This window comes from Zootoca vivipara, chromosome 3, assembly GCF_965207765.1.
Source record: "Zootoca vivipara chromosome 3, rZooViv2.hap1.1, whole genome shotgun sequence".
In the NCBI taxonomy this organism is placed as follows: Eukaryota; Metazoa; Chordata; class Lepidosauria; order Squamata; family Lacertidae; genus Zootoca; species Zootoca vivipara.
In genome coordinates, this window is record NC_142586.1 from 50,916,231 (window position 1) to 50,940,039 (window position 23,809).

The 23,809-nt window shown below is 39.8% G+C and overlaps 1 protein-coding gene across 2 annotated transcripts in view; it reads left to right on the forward strand.

Annotated features, from left to right (window-relative positions):
• Window positions 1–23,809, forward strand: part of NT5DC1 (5'-nucleotidase domain containing 1) — a 98,379-nt gene that overhangs the window by 57,503 nt on the left and 17,067 nt on the right. For both annotated transcript variants that reach the window (XM_088666014.1, XM_035109120.3), the window contains exons 7-8: window positions 12,268–12,442; window positions 14,768–14,865. In XM_088666014.1, coding sequence (XP_088522140.1) covers window positions 12,268–12,442; window positions 14,768–14,865 — 273 coding nt within the window. The remainder of the gene's footprint in view (window positions 1–12,267; window positions 12,443–14,767; window positions 14,866–23,809) is intronic.

Below are 23,809 nucleotides of genomic sequence, written 5' to 3' on the forward strand. Positions count from 1 at the left end.
CAGATGTCCTACTGTGAGTAATTAAATGCCCTCATTATTCATAAGCAGGAATTTTTCAATTATGTAAGAAAGTATTTAAATTGTACATGGCACATAAAAATCTGGCTTCTGCATTAGGTTATTTGAGACTCGAGGGTTTAATCTTGCCTTGAAACTCGCTTTTTCTCCAAATAATGTGTGTGATGCCAGCTTTATTCTTCCATATTAAATTACAACAAAATATAGGGTAGGATTCACCTATTGAGTCCCCAAGCCCCCCCCCCCCCCGTTAGCTATGGAGGGTTAGGAGAATCCCCAGAACAGCACATGGTGGTAGCAGAGTGAGGATTGTTATTTCTAGAAGCAGAATAAGGAATAAAGGACAATTTGATTTTACAGAAGAGGCACCCCACACCTGTTGCCATGTGCAGTGAAAGGAATTGATTGTGCCCATGCTTCATATGATCAAAATATCACCACATCTCATAACTTTTTCTTGGTTACGTGTTCTCATAAACAGTATGCAGGATTGCACAGTTGATGAGATAAAAACCTTCCTCTGAAAAAAGCAGAAAGGAAATTCCAGTACGGCATACCGCCTCAAGTGAATAGCAGTAGAAGATCGCAGGAAAAGTTATCGACGCTTGTACTCATTCTTAATTTTGTATTGGTCTTCGAGCCTGGATGTGCAGTGCAACTTGCTCCCCCTGGTGGTTCTTTTTAGGCTTTTAAGTAGACTGCAGGCCACCTTAAAAAAGGTTGTTAAATGAATATATTTTATATGGAAATGAAACACAACCTGAGCTGTAAACAATTCTGTGGTTAGGTGATGCCTCTGGTTCTGCACTTGTGTCAAAATGTTAAAATTGCACAGCTTCTAAAACAAATCAAGAAAAGTGAAATATAGGCTTGATAATTTATAACTATCTTCTAGCCTAGACAAAACCAGTCTAAAATAAGGTATGTGTGAGTTACTAAAAGCATTTTCATTAGCCACAGCTTCAGATTATAGTCACTAATACCCAACAAGGTTCATGAATAATAACTCCAGTGCATGAATTTAGGACCCCCTCAGAAGAGATCTGAACACAGAACATGGTTTGTTTCAAACATGTAACAAGCAGTAAGTCAGAAATAACCCAAGCGAGAGCGCATTCATGATTAAACCATGGTTTAAGACAAACTGTGTACAGATGAGGCCTACACAGATCAGGGTTATTATTTGCGCCAAAACTGCTATTCCACTTTACTAAGCAAAAGCCAACAATCCAAAATACAATAAAACAAAACTATTTAAAAATGGTTACAGTGGAGGGGGGACGGACCAAAGAGAAGATCTGTAAACAACAACAACACGTGACCAAGCTCAAGTTTCAATTCACACTTTAAAATGTGGGCAATGAGAGGACCAAATTCTCCTCTCAGAGCACTGTGATCGAAAAGTCCCTATTCCCTTTCAGCCATATGTCCGATTGCAAGGAGGGCCTCAGCAATACCCCAATTATGGGGATTGGATAAACTGGCTTGGTTTATCAAAGTTCAGTGAATTAGTTCAAAAATAGCCGAGCTACATCTAAAAGTAGTGTCCATAATTGTTGGGTGAACTAAACTTGAATTAAGTTCATGTTGAGGGTAGAACTTTGAATGATTTCTAGCTCATCTTTCTTTCTTTTCCATGTGTTTTCCTACTCTTGAGGAGCCATCTAGTAGGGGCATGAGAGCATTCCACTGCTCAACTGCCCTCACCATCACTGAGCCTAGGCCTATGCCAGGCCAATTTTAGGGAGGCCTGGGGCAAAAGAGAACAAGGCTGCTACATATTTAATGGTTATGACCATTATTATTGTTGTTGTTTAGTCGTTTAGTCATGCCTGACTCTTCGTGACCCCATGGACCAGAGCATGCCAGGCACTCCTGTCTTCCACTGCCTCCCGCAGTTTGGTCAGTCTCATGTTGGTAGCTTCGAGAACACTGTCCAACCATCTCGTCCTCTGTCGTCTCCTTCTCCCTGTGCTCTCAATCTTTCCCAACATTAGCGTCTTTTCCAGGGAGTCTGCTCTTCTTATGAGGTGGCCAAAGTATTGGAGCCTCAGCTTCAGGATATGCCCTTCCAGTGAGCACTCAGGGCTGATTTCCTTAAGAATGGATAGTTTTGATCTTCTTGCAGTCCATCGGACTCTCAAGAGTCTCCTCCTGCACCATAATTCAAAAGCATCAGTTCTTCGGCGATCACCCTTCTTTATCGTCCAGCTCTCACTTCCATGCATCACTACTGGGAAAACCATAGCTTTAACTAGACGGACCTTTGTCCATGGACAAAGACAACAGGCATAACCATTATATGACAAGCTAAACCTGCTGAAATTCCCTCTTCTACACAGTGATAAAAGATGCAGGAACCCTGTCCTCTTTTGCACTTTGCTGCCCTACAGCCATTTTGTAATTGTTTTTCTTTTCTTTTCTTTTTTTAAAAAACATTATTCCTTTAATTTACAAACTAATATGCTTCTTTGTATTCAAGCATGTTAAACATAACCCACTAATTGTTTTTGGTTGGCTTCTGAAACAAAAAGCATGGAGTCACACAAAATTGCTAGTAGAGTGAACGGAGATGATTAATCTCAAGAAATACATGCATTGTAATCCTATATACAGTACCAGAGCTGGGAAGCTGAGAAGCTCCCATCTCTCAGCAGCTGCAGCCAATAGGCAGAGATTATTCATTTAACAACATCTGGAGAGCCACAGGTTGCCTATCCCTGCTATATATGTTTACTCAGATGTAAGTTCCACTTGAGTTCAGTTGGACATGCTCCCCAGTAAATGTGCACCCCCCTTGAATTCAGAGGTCTAACACATACAGATAATTATTCTCGGTAATATGTTTATATCCCTGGAAAAGACCCTGATGCTGGGAAAGATGGAGGGCACAAAGAGAAGGGGACGACAGAGGATGAGATGGTTGGACAGTGTTCTCGAAGCTACAAACATGAGTTTGGCCAAACTGCGGGAGGCAGTGGAAGACAGGAGTGCCTGGCGTGCTATGGTCCATGGGGTCACGAAGTCGGACACGACTAAACGACTAAACAACAACAACAACAACAACAACAACATGTTTATATGTTGTTTGCTTGAAGGTACATTGAAAAGGGAGCAATTACAGCTATGTGGAGCAGGGTTTTTATCCTGCCTGGGGTAGTTATACATAAAGATGTATACTACCGGTATGGCTTGCATTAGGAGTGTAACGTTTTGAGCATTACATCTGTTTTCTGTGTTTCTGAAAAGGGTTCCTGCCAAAGTTTATATTCCCTTTCTTATTAATATGAATTTCAGATACTTTTTTACGTTATTTTGACAAGTTGTAAAAAATAATACGGAAAATCAGGTTGTGTAGTACAACCCTGCTTCTGCACTGCCATTTCTTTCTGGCCACATCGCTACATAATTTAAAACATCATTATTTTTTAAAAGGTAGAATTGAAGGTAGAAATAAAGTCCAGCGTAAATGGAATCCAGTCTATTTTCCTATGGCTTCTGGACGGTGTTCCAGAACTTCAAAAGTAGCCCCACCCCCGAAGGGCAGACAGGGCCAATCAATAGGATAATATCCAGAGAGTGGGGCTATAGCAACCTCCCAGACCAGCCTTGTGTGCTGGCAGTCCCACAGGGACTAAACTCTTCACTGAAGTCTTCAAACTCATGACTTTTGCTTTGAGAGATGTAGAGGTAATACACACTGATAGATCCTGGCCCAGCTTGGGATGATACTGTTTTGTCATATCCTGATGTCCTGGAACACCCTCCAGAAACCACTGGAGAAAGGAAGATTTATTCCCATGAATACCTGTTCTCTATATCTCCTGGGGGGCATTCCACCCATTCCCTGGGTTTCTGACACTATTTTTCTTAGGCTTCTGCCTTGCCCCATGTGTGGTGCAGGAGGGCAGTGATTGCTGGGATTGTTCCCTCCTGCCCTATTTTCACCACTGCTGCCTGTTTCTGTGCAGAAAACTGAAAAATTGCCATTCATTTGCCCTTTTCTTTTTTGATACAGCAGCCATTGCACTCGTGTGGCTTTGGGACAGAGGGGTTGCCTTTGCTTTTCCAGTCTGGTCCTGGGGGGCAGGGTAGCCCCTCCTGCTGAAGAGAATCTTCTTGAGTGGCCCTGGCTGCTATCCAGTGGGAAGGACTATTTCCAAAGGTCTGGAATGGAAGCGCAGAGTGCAGGAATTTACAGGGGGGAATTCTTTTTTCTTGAAGCTTATTTGCTCAAATTTGTATTATAGGTTTTTGTTTGTGGTCTAAAAAAGATCGAGAGAAGACAACAAACTTTAAGGTCTTCTTATGAAGGTCATTCAAATCAAGCAAAACAATTTTAAGGTGGGAACCTCTGAGATATGATTTAAGTTAAAAACAACAAAGTACTGAAGCTCTATTCCAGATTGCTGCTGTTTTCCATCCAGATTGGCTCTAACAGTATTTGGTCCTCTTCCAAAGCGAACTTTCCAGTCAACAGCTGATATTATTGAAAATGCATATTAAGAAAAAGGTTCTCAGGGAGGAAAAGTTACTTTAGATAAGCATCTATATTTAGCACAAGATCTGGTAAAAGTTGTAACAGTGACGTCTCAGTTTTACATTGCTGTTTTGTCAAATAATTAATTATTCATTTTGTGAAAGATGAGTATATTTCCTCCATGATAAATACATATTGAGCACATCATTCCTGGACTATTGCATAAAAGAAATATAGAGACTTTAGACATCCCAGTAATCTAGGCCCTACTTACCTAAGGAGAGTCACATATCATATAGTTATTTTGTCACAAGTGGGAAAACACCACCTTTTAGTCTATCTAGATCTGCATATTTGTTTTCCCAAATCAAACTTATTTATTTTCTTTTATTTATTCAAAATATTTCTATGCTACTTTTAATGGGGGAAATCCTCCCAAGATGGCGTGCAAGTAAAATGAAATACAATACAACTGCAAGCACTAAAATAAACCAGTGAAAGCATTAGCAGAACACAGGGGAAAGAGACTAAACCAAGTGGGTCTTCAGGGCTTTCCTGAACACCTGAAACAGAAATACATATATTGCTGAGAAAAGCATGCATACACCTCTTATTTATCAGACTGCAAAAGCAGTCTGTTTTCAGTTGACACCTGAAGCCCTACAATGCAAGAGACAAACACACCTCCAAGGTCATATCATTCCACAGCCAGAGCCCTACAGTTTGTGTCCCCTCACTCCAAATCCTGGCAGGGAATGCAGACAGATTGCTGCCCATCTTAAAGACAGAGTTGACTGGTATTGGATGAGGCATTCCTTCTGCAGATATTTGGGCCCCAAGCTGTGTGGCAAGGTGAACGTATTGAAAAAGTGCAGTGTTCCCAATAGTATGGAAAGTCAGCTGCAATTTTGCTTATACTAGCTTTCAACGGTGATTTATTGGTGCTATTAGCCACCTGTCTGAAGTATGTGACAAAATATTTGGTGAATTTAGTGCAGTGTCACTAGGTGGCAGTGACAACATAGTTTAGTAAAAGGATTATAACTTTGAAAGAAATTTGCTGGTTTTCTGAGGATTCTTAGCTACTGTTTTCTCCCACCTCCAAATTAGGTTGCCAGTTTATTTCTTGGCAGGGCCCCGTGTCATAAACAGATGCACAATAGGCAAAAAAAATCAACAGGTGGAGTTTCTTTCATCACCACTTGTCCAAGTCTGAAAGAAAAGTTCAGTTGTTGAAACCTACAGTGTAGCTTTTAAAGGCCAAAAGACCTGGCTGGGGCGGGGGGGGGGGGAGTGGTGGCAATCTTTTGACCAAAATGGGGTAAATGTGAAAGGTATTTTAAAGTTTTTTATGGCACATATTCTGTTTTGCTAAGGAGGTTACATTTCCAATCAGAGCTTTTATACAAGTACTATATAATTAACATGAACATAAATGCAGGTTAGTTCAGTTGCTAATCACCATATTATGTTTTTGGTTTTGTTGTTGTTAATATGGGTGTTGTTTTCTTCTTTGTTTCTTTTCCCACAGAGCGACACAAAGTAATTTACATTAAAACATTTTAAACATTGTGTCTATTGCAAGAGCATTGTGTCTAGCAACTTGCTACACTTTTACCCAAGAATAGACTCAAAAACCATCTCAAAGTTTTAACAGTGATAAGCATTTCATATTATTTCCTTCCCTTTGTAAATATAACTTTGCATTTTCAATATCTCTAGTTAGTTTTTCAATGCCCTGGAATTGGGTGAGTTGTACTGCTTTTTTAACAAAATCTTCTTTAAAGAAAAAAAATTATCTGCTTTTCTCTAAGGCTCCCACAGCTCATTCTCAAATGTTTCAGTGGGATGCAGAAGCTGCTTCTCCACAGTTGCTTTCCTGATGAAAAGAATATCCTGGAAATTGTAATCACAGTTTCTCATTTAGATAATTAATCATTCTTGCAAGGGTGCTACAAGTTTAATATCGGTGAAAGATGCTCAGGATCTTTTAATAGTCAAAGTACTGAAAACTTAATTTTAGGTCGCTGTTTACCAATCAGGAATTATATTAGCTAGCTAGGCCAATTTGGATAATATTAGATAGATCTGAAAATGTTGGCTGATGATACAAAAGCAAGTAAACTCCACTGGCTATTATATTACTCGATATGTCTCTCTGCTTTAGACTTAACCATTTCACACCCACAGACTTCTTGGTTCAGATGCAATGCCAGCACAGATGTCCTTCACTCCCCTTTTATTCAACCTACTGTCTCTAGAACTAATCTTAGAAGCAGTTAAGGTCCAACTAAATGCAACCTCTGTTGTTGAAGCTCTGGTGCCTTTTTCTTTCTCAAAAACCATCCCCTATTTAGGGGAAGATTGGACAGGAGCATTCCTTGCCTTAGCCACTCTAGCCTCTGACCCTGCCCAACTCTGGCATGAAGCCCCCCAAAAGAAATGCAGCCTCCCAAAAGAGATGCAGCCCTTGGGTTGAAAGAAGTTCCTTAGCCCTGTTTGTTAAAACTGAAACAGGGAATGCCTGCATGTGTTTTAACCGATGGTTTTATTATCATTGTTTGGGAACACCAGCCAACAAGCTCCCTTGAAGCAGTCTTAAAAATCAAAGAACTAAATAAGATAATCAGCTTTTTCAGGAGTAAGGGGCTGGTGGTCCATACACACCCAAACCATCGCTTTCATACATATCCAACAGAAGATAGATGCCTACAGTGAAGTTCTGGGATTTAAAATTAATTATGTTGCACCAGTGAATATTCTCTCTTAACTCAAATAACTTATTTAAAGCAGCTGTTCAATTATTCATGGCTAACCTCCCATGGGAAACGTTTGGGACTCAAAATCACTGCAAAATATAGCAGAACCTGTTAAAATGGATGGATGGCATTAGGAAAGACATGGAATTGTGGCATTCTCTGAATTGGTCATGGATTTTAAAAAGGATTATGGCAGTTGAATAATAGTCCTTTTTGAACTGTTATGTCTGTTTCAGGCTCATCCTATTGATACACACCCAAAAATGTTCAAATTATATTTGACCATTTGTTTTGTACTGCCTAAAAAATACCAAGATTTGTCTTGCCTTGTCTTAGATATTATTGGGACACCACCCGTCTTTAAATGATACTGTGCAGTTTAAAAAATCTCCAGATCGAAAGTCTCCAGACAACAAATGGTTTGTTGGTAGGAGGACATGCTGTGGCGAATCTTTTGCTCATGTGCTACCCCTTCCCATTCCCTCATCTGCATGCAAAAATAGGAAAATTTGAAGCATTGATTTGCAGTCTGAAACAAATAGATTCAAATTTTGTCTGAAGGCAAACCCTGTTTAAACTCTGTTTAATTAATGGAGAAGCCAGATTTTTATGTGCCAAATGGTGGTTTGATTCTGTTTTGATGCTTGAAACTCGCTTTTTCTCCAAATCTAAATAAGGACAACACCAATAAAAAGAATGTGTGTGGTGCCAGCTTTATTCTTCTATATTAAATTACAACAAAATATAGGGTAGGATTCACCTAATGAGTCCCCAAGGCCTCCCCCACGGTTAACTCTGGAGGGTTAGGAGAATCCCCAGAACAGCACATGGTGGTAGCAGAGTGAGGATTGTTCGATCTGGCAAGCTACAATGCTTGTGCTCATGTTAAGCAGAGTGTGGCACTGAATTCCATCTCTAGTTCTCTCTGAACCATAATTTCTGTGTATTCCAGTAGCCTTTTCAGCCTTCTGTATTTCTGCAGTGATATAAAATTGTCTGACAGTGTGGCTACATCCCTCTTTTTCAACAATGGGAGAGAGAGTCCACTGGAAAACGTTGATTACAATTTTTATTGATTTATTTAAAAATCATTTCTAGAATCAGAATAAGGAATAAAGGACAATTTGATTTTACAGAAGGGGCACCCCTCACCTGTTCCCATGTGCAGTGAAAGGAATTGATTGTGCTCATGATAAAAATGTCACCACATCCCATAACTTTTTCTTGGTTACGTGTTCTCATAAACAGTATGCAGGATTGCACAGTCGATGAGATAAAAACCTTCCTCTGTAGTACAAGTCATTGGGTAGGAAATTTACTGCTGCTTGTTTTAGATTATTCTTGGATTTATATACCTTTCTGGAGTTTTGGAAGCTGACAACAACTCTTTTGCTTGGGCTCTGTTCCATTTAGTGTAACAAGTTGAAGAGTATTTTTACAATGTTTTCTCAGTTGTGTTTTTTCTTCATTCCGCCCAACTTAACTACTAGAAACTATAAAAAACAGAGATATTGACCTAGTGAAATAAATACACAAGAGATTTTTTTTTGTATTTCTTTTGAAAGGTTTTATGAATAGAATGCTTAGAATACCAATTGTACGAGCTATATATAAAAAATAAAACAGCACTGGGATGCCAGAGATGTAAGAAACCTTTGGGACACCTCCGTACCCAGCAGCTTTAGCAGTTTCAAGTGCTTACTCATTCCTGCCACAATTGTTACAGTGCCCAGTTTTGAAGCCAGATGGTCCATATTTCCTGTGGCAGAGCTCTTGGCAATGGTAATGGCTGTTGCAGCCAATGCTGCCTAGAGCTCTCAGCTTTTTATTGTGTATTGCTGCTGCCTCCTTCTATGGGTATGGCCAGGCTCTTTGAATGCATGAATGCTGGATGCCTTCAGACATGAGGTAAACATTTCCAAAGGGATTTGAGTGATACAAGAAAGAATCCTGCTTTAGTAAATGGGAATCATCTGTGTGCTTCATGGAAATCAGATTTACAGCATAATCATCATAAGAATGTGCTAAAAACTTTTTATAAAGACGTAATATGAGGAGAAAGGGGGGAAATGAGTTACACGTAACATGAAGTGAAGTGGCCACGCAGCACCTCTTGACAGTGGTTGTTGACATATCAGTTGGCCATCATTGTGTTATAGCCAACAAAGTTCCAATGTGAGTAGACCTGTTGAATTTAATGGATATGACTAGTTTCAATAGGTCTGTTCTGGGGGATTTATTTTACAAATTAATAAATCACTTCACAAACTGAAACCTTTAAGTGTTCATGCGGAAGTCCTGAATGAGTGGGTCTTTCTCTGAAGAAGATAGCTCACACACACACACACACAGACACACAAAGCAGTTTAATCACTTGAAGTTTATGAGGAAGTGATCTGCAAGGGAAACTCAGGGCTCAGACCAGATTCTGCTGCCAGCCAGGCCACATGCAACTAATTACTCACCTCAGCTTAGCCTTCTCATTTACAAATCACTGCTTGTTTGCCCTCTCTTTTATTTTTACTGTATTTATTGCACACTTATACCCCACTGTTTCTGTGAAGACATCAGAGTAGGGTTCCAAGCAGTTTGCCTGGCCAAGCCTGCTTAGCTTGAACAATAGAATCATTATTGTATGCCTATGTTCATTTTCTAGGCTTTAGTGCATTGAGTTTTAAGAAGAGCAATTAAGGAAAGATGAAAAAATACAATATCAGCAAAACTGTGTTACTTCATCTTCTGAGTCTGCTGGAAAAAACCAAACCCAAATACAGTATGTTGATCCTAAGAGGAGTTAAAAACCGTAGGGGCATACTCCAGTAAATATAGATTCTGGCAGTTTCTCAAAATAAACATTGGAGAGATTTATAACACAGATCGCTCCAGTGTAATCTCATTCCCAGATAACAGTGTATTATGCTTTCTGTAGCAGCAGAAACAATGAGGGTTACACAGGATTAGTTCTCTCAAACTATAGATTAAGTGGAAAGCCTGTGTCTCTCCATTTCAGACTGCAGGAGGGGGGTTTGACTGATGAAAGCATAAAAATAATAATTTTTACACTCAGATAAATGTCATGTCGGGGAGACTAGACAGGTATGGCTAGGACATTTATGCATTTTTCTATGTGAGATGGGAATTGTGAATGTCTTCCCAATCTGGTGTGGTACAGTCCAGATGCATATTTACCATTTCATTGCTATTTTTGATAATTGCGCTCTCTCTCTCTCTCTCTCTCTCTCTCTCTCTCTCTCTCTCTCTCTCACACACACACACACACACACACAATCCATTTCAGTAATTTATTAACAAGAAAGTTATCAAACTCTACAGAAAGGACCAGCCCAAAGGATTTTGTTAGTGTCTAACTAAGACCTGTTAATTTTCTATTTTATCATATATAGTCGTACCTTGGTTTTGAACAACTTAGTTCTCAAATGTTTTAGCTCCCAAACACCGCATACACAGAAGTGACTGTTCCGGGTTGCAAACTATTTTTGGAAGCCAAATGTCCGACAGGTTTTCTGCAGCTTCCGATTGGCTGCAGGAGCTTACGTCAGGCAATCAGAAGCCACGCTTTGGTTTCCAAATGGTTTCCAAATGGTTTCGAAGGGGCTTCCGGAACGGATTCTATTTGACTTCTAAGGTACGACTGTACCAACTTATATATAACAGAAACTACTGTACTCTTGTTTAAACTAGAATGATTTACCTTTGTGTATAGATATCTATTCCTCTATGCTACAATATAATAATTCTACCCCCCTTTCATTGCAGTTGTTATAGAAAACCATTTGCTGTGCAGCAGTTATAACATATTTTACTTATTTCTCTGGAAGCTGGATCCTTAAGCTGATGAAAACCTGGAGCACTTGGAGTTTAAGCTGTTTTATCCCATTGAAATCAGTGGTTATACACTGGCTCCCTTCCAAGTCCTCTTTTGTAGCAACTGGATTTGAACCAACTGCTGAGACTATTTCATTCCCTACAGATATTGCCATTTCAAATATACCCTGCTCCTCCTCGTGAAATAGTTGAAGGCCAAGAGGTTTAAATTTTTGTTTGCATTTTGATCTGAGGAAGGCACTGTGCACATTCCACAAGGAGAAGTAATGTCTAGGATTTATTAAACCATTCAGTGAAGCTGACCAATGGTATTGAGCAAGAGAGGGAAATGCATATAGAAATGTTACCAAATCCAGCTTGCATGCTGTTAGCAGAGGTGCATGTTCCTGGCAGCCACTGGGAATTCTGCCCGAGTCTGATGCAAGTGTATAATGGTGCCAGTGAAACTCCCACAGTCCAACATTCCACCCTGCTTGTGGCTTTGCTTCCTTTGTGCTGAAGTGCTGGCTTCTGTTGCAGTCTGAAGTTTTGGCTTTTAAGTGTGTAAACATTCCCAATTTCAGACTTCTCTGGCAATTAGTGTGCCTTGGTTCAGCTTTCTGGTTGGTGTGGAACAGTCTCTTTCAACATGGCGGCGGCCCCCAGATGCTGCTGGATTTCAATTCCTATCTTTCCCAGCCAGTATAAGCAGTGGTTAGGGATGTTGGGAGTTGTAGTCCATAATATCTGGAAGGTACCAGGTCAGGGAAGACTCCTGCAGAACTTACCTTAACCACAGTGTTAAGCATTAAGGTGACATTATGAATGCGTTCTTGAACATCAAGCATGTTTAGATGTAATAGTTCTTCTGTCTGGTGATTAAGTTATTATTACCAAAGTAAACCACACATTGAAATTTCTCTTTCCTCCTTATTTCATAACATTTCTTTTCATAGATGAAAATCAACATGAGTGCTTAAATATGGGATTCCATGTGCCCAGCAATAAATTTGTACACCTCCCTCTTATCATCTGCCCTGATGGAATCGCATAACTTATTTTTAAAAGCAGTTGTGGGGGCAGAGAAGAGCTGTTGAACTGGGTCTTAAAAACTGTGTGCAAGTGGGCACACAGATGACATGCGTGTGTTCCATACTCTGCATAATCTTATCCTCTACTTTTCAGAAAATGCAGGGACATACTTTCCAGAAGTAAAACGCAATCCAGGAAAATACATACAGTGTTGTCCTGATTCTGTCAAAAAGTGGCTGAGAAGACTCAAGGACAGTGGAAAGATTCTGCTATTGATTACCAGTTCTCACAGTGACTACTGCAGGCTCTTATGTGAACACACCTTAGGGTAAGTAGAATGCTTCCATCATTTGTTGTTTTCATTTAGACTTTATCTTGCAGTTGGCAGGAAAAAAAGGAATGAAAAAAGTAAGAAATGGGTGTCTGATGATTTAATGCTGAGTACATTTGTATCTTAAATTGTGACCAAAAATCATAGGGGGCCAGTTCACCCATTGCATTCTTAATGACGGCCAAACTTATTGAGATGCAGGCGATAGAGGAGCAACCTCCCACTAACTGTTTTTTATTTTATTTGCTGAAATGCAGCCATAAGTGCTGTGGAGTAGAGATATTTCACCCATGCCCCATGGACCATGGTATGTTGTTGTTGTTCAAAATCTGGTGTTTTTCTTCATACAGAGGAAAATATACAGATACACAAACCCTTCCACATACATTTGTTTTAGCCAATTTCTAGTGTCTGACAGATGCAGTTTGGGGTGAGCTGGGGGACTTCTTAGCTTCTCTTGGATTCCTTTTCCCTTGGATTCCTTTTCCTTCCTGACTATCAAAAGCAGCCAGTTCTGGATGATCAATCTGGATCTCCATGGTGCTTGGTGCCATACTGAGGGAAGGTGTGGTTCCAACTACCCCTTATAAAGAAACTAATCTGGATCCAGCATATTTGAATAATTACTGTCCAGTGTCAAAAGTAGCCATTCTTGGGAAGGGTGCTGGAGCAGGAAATGGTGTTCCAGCTCCAGGCAGTTTTGGATAGCACTGATTATTTGGAGCCAGTCCAATCCAAACGTCAGCTTGCTTTTGAGATTGAAATTGCCATAGCCATCCTGGCGAACCACCTTCTCCAGGAAAGGACACAGGAGTGCAGTCCTGTTGATTATTTTGGACATTCCAGTGGCTTTTGATACCTTCAGCAATTCGTGTATTTCATTTATAAATAACATATGCAAGTAAACACAATTTAATCCAATGAGTTGTACATTGAGTAGGGGGCAGAAGATTGCAGCCTAGGTGAAGAACAGCATGTGAAATCTAGATGTGTTGAACTGGTTTGCTAGCTTCCATTGCAACTTCCAATTAAATTCATGGGTAGATTCAACTGGAAAATATTAAACTGGAAAGGTGAAGGGCGGGGGAAAGTCAGCATTTTCCCTGCTTCTCCTTTTAATACAGTAAATGGATTCACATAGAACTTACTTCTTTTCTCCTTTAGCTTTGAATTTTTGCACTCAGAACACTGTATTCCTTAAATCATTTCCAGATGCTTCCTTTCTTCAGTCCTCTGCAGACATTCATTGTGCATAAACTGTGGGAATGAACAGGGTCATGGTGTCAGATATCGTCCTGACCTATGTGCATACTAATTATCTGATTATGAGTTTTATATATCATAAGAATATTGTGCTATATTGTGCTATATTGCTGACCATGAACAAATCTAGAAAATAGAACAGACACCAAGTTTAACCTCAGGACAAGGACATTTCTGCACTTTTTGCAGTTAGTTTAGACATACTTTCCCTTAGCCAACAAACACATCTCTCTGTTTTAAACCGCATTTCCAATGTTGTTGGAATGAAAGTCTAATTTGTTGACCCTTGTACAGAATATTTTGCATATCTCTGTTAAGAATATAGCCCTGTAAAGCTTTTTTTTCTGTCAATGTTTCTTCATTAATAATAGGACCTAAGCAATAATAGGACTCCACACTGGAGTTTAGCTGTTGAATGCAATCCATAAAATCTAAGAGAGAGATGTATGCTCAATTTAAAGAAAGCGCTTAACTCCCATTGATTTCAGTGTGGGATTTAAGTGAGTATAATTCTCCCTGGATTGTGCCCAAGGTATATAATTGCTACCCTTTGCTTATATCTCATATTATTAAAATGTATTGTCAATTATTTGCCTACTTCAGCACTCAACATTTTTCAGATTTGATTACCTGACTAAAAGTATTATATATCATAAGCATTTCAAATATGGAGTTAATTTTAGGGATTAAATTATTTATTTTTAGTCAGGATAAAAACTTTAGTCATTTCTGATGCTTGTAAAACTCATTTGTCTGCTTGTTCTTATATTACCTTCACATCTGATTAGCAATCAAAACTCATGAGGATTTTTTTCAGGAGTATGGCAAACATGATCTAGTGTTGCAGTAAAGGTGTCTTTCATAAATTTCTTATGTAAATGATATTCTCATGCATATAGAAAACAGAAATTATTCCTAAACAAATATTTATGCAACCCTAACAACAACAACAAAAACCCACCCCTAATTCAATTAGTTGAGCTTCTTTATACTAGGGCAAATATCTATTTAATGCCTTAAAATGCATTTCGATTGTTTTGTTTTTTATCATTGTCATAGGAATGAATTTGAAGACCTTTTTGACATTGTAATCACAAACGCCCTGAAACCAGGTTTCTTCTCTCAGCCACCAGATCAAAGACCTTTCCGAACACTTGGTAAGCTTGAATAATATTTAAACATTTAAGCCGCTTTAGTAAACAAGAGCACATTGAGCAGATTGCAAATAACATATGGTAGTATCTCGGTTCTCGAACGTAATCCGTCCCAGAAGACCGTTCAACTTCTAAAACGTTCGAAAACCAAGTCGCAAAGGGCTGGCTGCAAGTTCAATGGAGAAAATGGAAAAACACGCAGCAGAAGCCATTCGACTTCCGAGGCATGTTAAAAAATGGAAGCATCTACAGGTGAAACTCGGAAAATTAGAATATTGTTGAAAAGTGCATTTATTTCAGTAACACAACTTAAAAGGTGAAACCAATATATGAAATAGATGCATGGCATGCAAAGCAAGATATGTCAACCCTTTATTTGTTGTAATTGTAATTATTTGTCATTGTGTTGTTGTTGTCAAAGGCTTTTGCATAGTCAGCCTTCTTTATGGTCCAGCTCTCACTTCCATACATCACTACTGGGAAAACCATAGCTTTAACTATACGGACCTTTGTCGGCAAGGTGATGTCTCTGCTTTTTAAGATGCTGTCTAGGTTTGTCATTGCTTTTCTCCCAAGAAGCAGGCGTCTTTTAATTTCGTGACTGCTGTCACCATCTGCAGTGATCAAGGAGCCCAAGAAAGTAAAATCTCTCACTGCCTCCATTTCTTCCCCTTCTATTTGCCAGGAGGTGATGGGACCAGTGGCCATGATCTTGGTTTTTTGATGTTGAGCTTCAGACCATATTTTGCGCTCTCCTCTTTCACCCTCATTAAAAGGTTCTTTAATTCCTCCTCGCTTTCTGCCATCAAGGTTGTGTCATCTGCATATCTGAGGTTGTTGATATTTCTTCCGGCAATCTTAATTCCGGCTTGGGATTCATCTAGTCCAGCCTTTCGCATGATGAATTCTGCATATAAGTTAAATAAGCAGGGAGACAATATACAACCTTGTCGTACTCCTTTCCCAATTTTGAACCACTCAGTTGTTCCATATCCAGTTCTAACTGTAGCTTCTTGTCCCACATAGAGATTTCTCAGGAGACAGATGAGGTGATCAGGCACTCCCATTTCTTTAAGAACTTGCCATAGTATGCTGTGGTCGACACAGTCAAAGGCTTTTGCATAGTCAATGAAGCAGAAGTAGACGTTTTTCTGGAACTCTCTAGCTTTCTCCATAATCCAGCGCATGTTTGCTATTTGGTCTCTGGTTCCTCTGCCCTTTCGAAATCCAGCTTGCACTTCTGGGAGTTCTCAGTCCACATACTGCCTAAGCCTGCCTTGTAGAATTTTAAGCATAACCTTGCTAGCGTGTGAAATGAGCGCAATTGTGTGGTAGTTGGAGCATTCTTTGGCACTGCCCTTCTTTGGAATTGGGATGTAGACTAATCTTCTCCAATCCTCTGGCCATTGCTGAGTTTTCCAAACTTGCTGGCATATTGGGTGTAGCACCTTAACAGCATCATCTTTTAAAATTTTAAATAGTTCAGCTGGAATATCATCACTTCCACTGGCCTTGTTATTAGGCGGGTCAATTATAAATGGAATGTAATTAATGAAATGTAATAGCAATGTTTATTTTTGTATTATTGTAACTATTTGTTTTATTACTGTGGAATTTCCAAAAGAAAGCATTTGTAAAAATTAAAGGGGAAATAAAGAAATAGTAAATTGCATTACTGAAATAAATGCACTTTTTGATGCTATTCTAATTTTCCGAGTTTCACCTGTACTTCCGGGTTTTTGGCGTTCAGCTTCCAAAACGTTCGGCTTTCAAGATGCTTGAAAACCGAGGTAACACTGTATTTAATTGCATAAAAATAAATAAATTCAAGCCTGACAGGCAGAATATTCCAAATCATGAGCACCATCACTAAAAGGCCTCTGTGTCAGGTATGTTGTGGTGTTATGAACAGATTGGTGTTGGTACACTCTGGTGACCACAGGCCATTTCACACAATACACGAAAACAAATTCTGGTGAGTGTGCTTTCAAGAGGGAAATGCAGCCCACCATTCTTCTATGATGAGTGTCACTATATGATATATGTGTTTGCAAATGCATTCTTGTTGCCTTAAGCAGTTTTTTTTCTGTACATCTTGATGTACACCTACAAAAATGAAATGTGAGCCCCTGGAAATATAAATAATTGCCCTAACCCCACTTATCTGGGAATAAGCCCTATTGAATTCAGTAGCACTTAGATATGGTTACGACTGCACTGTATTTTGAAGAAGATGACTCTGGCATTTTAAAAGAAAGTAGGATCAGTGCTCCCCAATGAAGCATTCCCCCCCCCTTTTTGAAATTCCCTGAGTATGTAATCAGAGTTGGAAACCAACTCTCCTAGCAAGCTGTCCACTTCACCTTGCTTCACTATGAGTTTCTAAATCAGGTACACTGCTCTACCTTTCTACTAAGCCAGGGGTAAGCAACATGGCACCCTCCATGGTTGCACTACAACTCCAGTCAGCCCTGTGAATAGTCAAGAACAATGGCCTTGTAGTCCAAGAAAACCTGGAGAACACCATGTTGGCTACCCCTGCACAAAGAAATATTTATTGGGGTTTCCTTACGTGGGTTTAAGTAGCCATTCTCTGAAACACCCTCAACAAATGACATGCCGCTTTTGAAGAGAAAGTTTTCATTTCACATGCTTTCCCTCTTAGACTCTCTATCTTTTAATATCCTTTTAACAGTTGTCATAAAACAATAGATAAATGGAAAACAATTGACAAGTGGAAAACCACATAAATATTAGGTGAATGGAAAACCAAGAAATAAGACGCTTAAAAAATGTCTCAAGTTTGGAATCTGATCTGCCCCATGGCTGTTAAAATCTGCTATTTACTAGGACTGTGTACAAAGGACAGGGATCTAGTTTCTGTGAGATTTAGCAGCAAGTGAAGGCGCTATTGTCATGCACAGATCTGTCCTTAATATCATCCTTACGTTGTGACTGGTATAGGGACAGACATGTCAATTTCAGTTTCTCTTTTCCTCATTTTTTCCTATCGTAAATTCAGTTCTCCATACTTCTGCAGCAATTTGCAAATGTTTTTGTATATTATGTTCACAATGTATGTCTTTTTGTGTGCATTGGTTGGAGAAATGAGAAGAGCTGATTTCAAAGGATAGGTAGCTGTGTTTTTGGTTCACATATTGGCTTGACATAAGTGTGAATTAGGTAGCTTCTTACCAAAAGGCAAGCAAAATCTTATTTCTCCCCACATCGCTATACTGGTATGATGTAATTTCACATAGCCTGTATGGAGTTCATGCTTGACAGGATTCTAGGAATCTAGAAATAAATGGTCCTGGATTTAATTAACATGCAGCCCCTTCAAGGTGGGCATTTATTGTGGGACGAGAATACAGACATGATACAGGCTCCTTTTCTCAGAGACAATACAATTCCTTCTCTTAGAGACACAGAGGGGAGGGTTAAATACCATCAGCCTAAGCACAATTTTCCCAATCAAATTAGAAGCACCTCTCCTGGAAGCTGCATTAAAGGATTGGGCTTTTTTTATCATCATATTAATCACAGTTTTCCCGGAGTGACATGTAGTTTCGCTGTTATAAACAGATGGTAATAAGCATTTCAATCAGCCATTTGTATTTGCTTTAGGTTTTTCCCCATAGAGGAAACAGTATCTGGAATATGCGTGTAATTTTAGATCAGGAAAATTGTAGAGTTAAATGCCTCCAGGTTCTCTGTGCTTCCCTGGACAAATGATTATCCTTGTCTCCCTTTCGCTGGTGTGCATTTAATGAAGAGAAAGCAGAAAAATCACAGATTTTCAGTCAGCATGTAGTATGAGCCTAATTTTTTACCAGAGAGAGATTACTCTGGGGCAGGGGAGTAAGCTTATCATGTATATAAGAATAAAACAGCATCTTTCCTCTCTCCCTGTCTTGGGCACACGCACACCACGGTGCACTGATAATTATGCAGAATGGGTTCCCTATGTGTGCCTTTCACAGATGCAACTGATTGTGCTCCTCTCCTGGGGAAAATTTATTCTTAAGTTTCTCGTAGGCCAAGATCCCTGGGAAGAGAACAGCAGCTATATGAGGGCATGGAAGGCGCACAAACAGCCACAGTGCTGTGGTGTCCACAGGAGGAGGGGAAGCTAGAAAATTATGAGAGTGCCATTGACAGCCATTCCTTTGTGCAAAGGAAGGTGGGGATGATCAAGAATGGATCATGTCTCGGGTATTTACCTTATTATTAAAATAAAATAAAAAAATCCTTCCAGTAGCGCCTTATAGACCAACTAAGTTTGTCATAGGTTTGAGCTTTTGTGTGCATGCACACTTCTTCAGATACACTACAGTGTTCTCCTTCAATCTCCCGGGACATTCTATACAAGATCTCAAAGTAGCTGTTTTATTACAGAAAAATTTCAGAAACAGACTGGAAAGAGAAGTTGCTGAATTGCAATAGCGGGAAGGTAAACAGTGTTTCCATGTGCTGCTCTGGTTTGCCAGAAGCGGCTTTGTCATGCTGGCCACATGACCTGGAAGCTATACGCTGGCTCCCTCGGCCAATAATACGAGATGAGCGCGCAACCCCAGAGTCGGTCATGACTGGACCTAATGGTCAGGGGTCCCTTTACCCTTTATGGTCAGGGGTCCCTTTACCTTTACCAAGCTTAAAACCATGGAGAGACCTGGTCTGAATAAGGACATTGGATTCTTATCTCATTATACATGATAAAGCTTTCTTTAGCATAGCTGGCAAGTTTTCCCTTTTCTCATGAGGAAGCCTATTCAGCATAATGGAATTTCCCTTAAAAAAGGGGATAACTTGGCAGCTATGTTCTTTAGCACCTCACCCCTTGCTTTTTCCTGCAAGACCAATTGCAGTCGTTAACAGTCGTTAACAGTCATCAACAGGTTTACCACTCCTACGGTATCAGCCAATCACCCATTCCCACCACCCTTCTGAGTAATATCCCCACCCCCACCCTCTGACTATTCATAAGGGTCTGGTGACTTCTGTTTCAGTGTACAGTATCTGAAGAAGTGTACATGCACACGAAAGCTCATACCTATGACAAACTTAGTTGGTCTCTAAGGTGCTACTGGAAGGAATTTTTATTTTTTTACTACGTTAGACCAACACGGCTACCTACCTGTACCTTATTATTAGCTGTTTCTTTTTGTATGTCTCTCTCTGTGTGTGTGTGCGTGGCAACAGGAAATTGGGGAGATGAAATCCCTTGATAGAGAGTACTATGGTAGTTTGAACTGAAGTTCACTGACAGTTATTAATTTAACTCTAAATATCCCATAATGAACCAGAGGGGGGGAAATGCTGCCATAAGCAGGCAGCCTGTGTTCTGCCAAGCAGGAAATCAGAGATATTGAAAGGGCAAGGAAGTTGCCTGTTGCCTTCTTCATGCAGAATTATTTTTACAACATTTCTCGTTGAAAAATAAAGTCTTACAAGTAAGAAACAGGGGTAAGCAAGATGTTTCAGATAGCTGCAAATGAAATATACAAACTGCATGTTATATGGGAGGGAGGGTGTGTACATACAGGAGCACACACAGTAACTGGGTTAACTGTGAGACAAACTGCCTCCCAACTTCAAATATGGTGATCAGTTGAGTTCGGAGCATAGGCAAAACAATACATTGAGTAAAAAAAATACCTAAACTCAGAGTAGTTTTATGGGCTATAAGTCCACCCTACACAACATTCTAAATACTCTATCTAGACTTCCCATTTCTGTTGACCCTAGCAGGCAGCTACGTCAGGTTTATTGAGTCTCTGGAAAGGTGTCATACATAATGTGTGGGCCACATTTGGTTTAGAAGGTTATGGTTGTACAAAATTCCTATCAAGTAAAAAGCAGTGCAAAAAAAATAAGTACAGCACTGTGCGTAGAGTTCCTTTTTTTCTTTTTTTTTAATTCCCCTAGCATTCCCCCTCATACCCTAGGGAATTACTTCTGAATTGGGAAGTGAATCTGAGAGGAAGTAAACACTATATCTGGTGTGTTTTTTCTGCCTTTCAAAGACTGAAAAAAATACCAGAGCAACAGCAGAACAGCCTGAGTAATTTCTTTTAGCCAAGAACAGAGTTTCCTTTGTTTGTTGAAAATGAGTAGAGAAATTGGTCACAAACTATTGTTAGCTGTATAATAGCAGATTTCTTCTGTAAACTTTAGAACTACAGACAGCCCCCCCCCCATTTATATGCATTCCACTCGTGCGTTTACAAGTGTCACTGTAAAATATCTAAATAAATGATTTGAACCAGGAAATGGAGACAAAACAGCACAAAGAGAGCTGGAGAGTGAGGGAAGCAGCTTGCACCCCACTCCAAGTATATCACTGCCCCAGTTCCCTAACTCTCCTTGGCCATCCCTCCCTTTCTTGCTCGTTCATGTCAGTTTTGTTCCTTGGGCAGGATCCGAGAGTCCATCCACCCTCCGATCAGCCTTGTCCTCTCTCTCATCGCCTCACAAGCAGGCAGCAACATTATTTAGGGGGGGGGGAGAGATAAACTAGATAAAAGAAAGCAGTCTCCAGCATCTTCCAAGATGAACAGGGAGATAGCCTAGAGGCCCTGCAGCAGCACTGGGCACAAGGAGCCACCCGGCCACCAACACACTAACCCCAAGCTCAACTTCCTAGTCACCAGGCGCATATGAAGAAGGGTGCATTGTCACCCAGGGAAGGCAGGCGGATGGGTGAGATCTGTCAAGATAGAGCTACTTCCCAGCCTCTCTCAACAGCGCCCTCCCTACTTTACGTGATTTCACCTATGTGCGTGAAGTCTGGGAACGTAAACCTCGCATAAGTGGGGGGAATACCTGAACACATACAGGAAACTGCCTTTTGATTCATAGTGGCTGACAGAGGTTTAGTCCAGAAGTGAAAACTTTGTGATGATTAGGGTTGTAGTTCAGCAACATCTGGAGGGCCAGAGTTTAGCAACCCCTGATATAAAACTATACAAATGTATTTAAATTAACTCGCAATCTAGCATCAAGTTGGTTTAGAAATAAGCTGCACTACTTCCCATTTTTTGTGGGGTGAGAAGATTAGCTTGTTTACCTCTCAATCCAACACAAGCAATGGGGAGTTCATTCCTCATTCCCAACAAATATTTTGGTTAAATGTACAGGATGGTTTAAAGAGTTTGGGAAATGACCGCTGTAAAGCATAAACCACTTCAAGTGTTGGGTAACTAGACGTCAGAATTGGAACTCTTGCTGAAATTCATTACGTTGGACACGACTCAATGCTTCCAAAAGACGCCTCAGATTTCTTCTTTTACTTTTGTTTAGATTCAGGCAGCAAATGCTAAAGGTCAAAAACCTCAGAATGCATGACAATTCATTTTCATGTTTGACACTTGTTTCATCAGTTTTTCCTTGTAGAGTTGGTCACCTGTATAGGATTAGTGTAAATTCTGATGCATGTGGCCTTGTGGTTTCCCCCCTCAAAGTACCATATTTTTCTCTCCCTAAGTTGATTCTTCATAATATTTAACTAATTCTTAAGTAGGATAGAGCCATCATAATTTACAGAGTCTTCTATGTGGTCTTAGAACTCCTTCACACTTCTTACATGGATATCATTGCTATGTAGGAAATTGTATCTGTAATTTGCACACACTTGTATAAAATTAAATCCAGAGGAAAAGGCTCTCCACTTAGTCATTCCAGGAATTACATTAGAAAACTAGTTCTCTTCCAGAAGGTTAAATATAGCATTTAAAGAGCATTATACAAAACTTAGCAGTATTATACATATCTAAGGCTAACTAATATGTTGGGAATAGTAGCTATGTATTGGAGCAGTATGGCAGAAGAAGCTTATTTTTTCTGCACATTTTGGTGGAACTGTTGTACCAAAGAGACATTCTAAACAAATATAAATATGTAACTTATTCAGTTAATTTGTATTATTACAGACACATGGAGCGTTGTAATCTGCAGTATGTTAATGGCTGAAAAAATAATGGCTTCTCTGAAGTGTAAAAAACTAAAACTACCATTGATAGCATTATGCAATGCTCATGAATAAAAGGACAGTTGTTGTTGTTGTTTAGTCGTTTAGTCGTGTCCGACTCTTCGTGACCCCATGGACCATAGCACGCCAGGCACTCCTGTCTTGCACTGCCTCCCGCAGTTTGGTCAAACTCATGTTCGTAGCTTCGAGAACACTGTCCAACCATCTCATCCTCTGTCGTCCCCTTCTCCTAGTGCCCTCAATCTTTCCCAAAATCAGGGTCTTTTCCAAGTGTTCATAAATGTTTAGGAAAGGAAAATGCTATGCAATTATTTATTGCTCTCAGATCTCCCATTCCTGCATACTTGCTTGCCTGTCAGCTTTTCAGCATGGTTGGAAACCTCAGTTGGCTGTGGGTTTCCACAGAAAAAAGGATGTATGCACATATGATAAGGGACATAAAGCATACTTGCAAATTTCATACATGGCAATATCTGTGAAGGAATTCATTTTGTCTGTACCGTAGCATCCCTGAATGACTACTTTGTCCAATCCAAAATTGTATTCAGGAGAGTGAATGGTGTGGGTGAGTAAATATCCTTGGGAGTTAAATATCCTTTAACAAGAGTTGTTAAAGAACCATCCACAACCCATAGACCCTAGATCAAGTTAGAGCAGGGGTAGCTGATCAACGTCTTGCCTCGTCTTGGTATTGAAAAGAAGCTTTACTGCAGCACTTGAGCTCTTAGTGTCAATGCATTAAATATATAAATCATTCTGTCAGGGACTTGAATTCACTTAGTTAAATTAATGCAAAGATTGGTTAGGTTTAACTAGAAAAAGTTACTGTTTATTTATTGAAAACTTTTAAGGCAGTTGAGTAAGGTCATTCTCAAGAATTTTATTGGCATGCTTTAAGTAATCTGAACAGATAGAAAATGCTGGGAATTTGGAGCAGTCTTTCCAGGCCTGATCCTC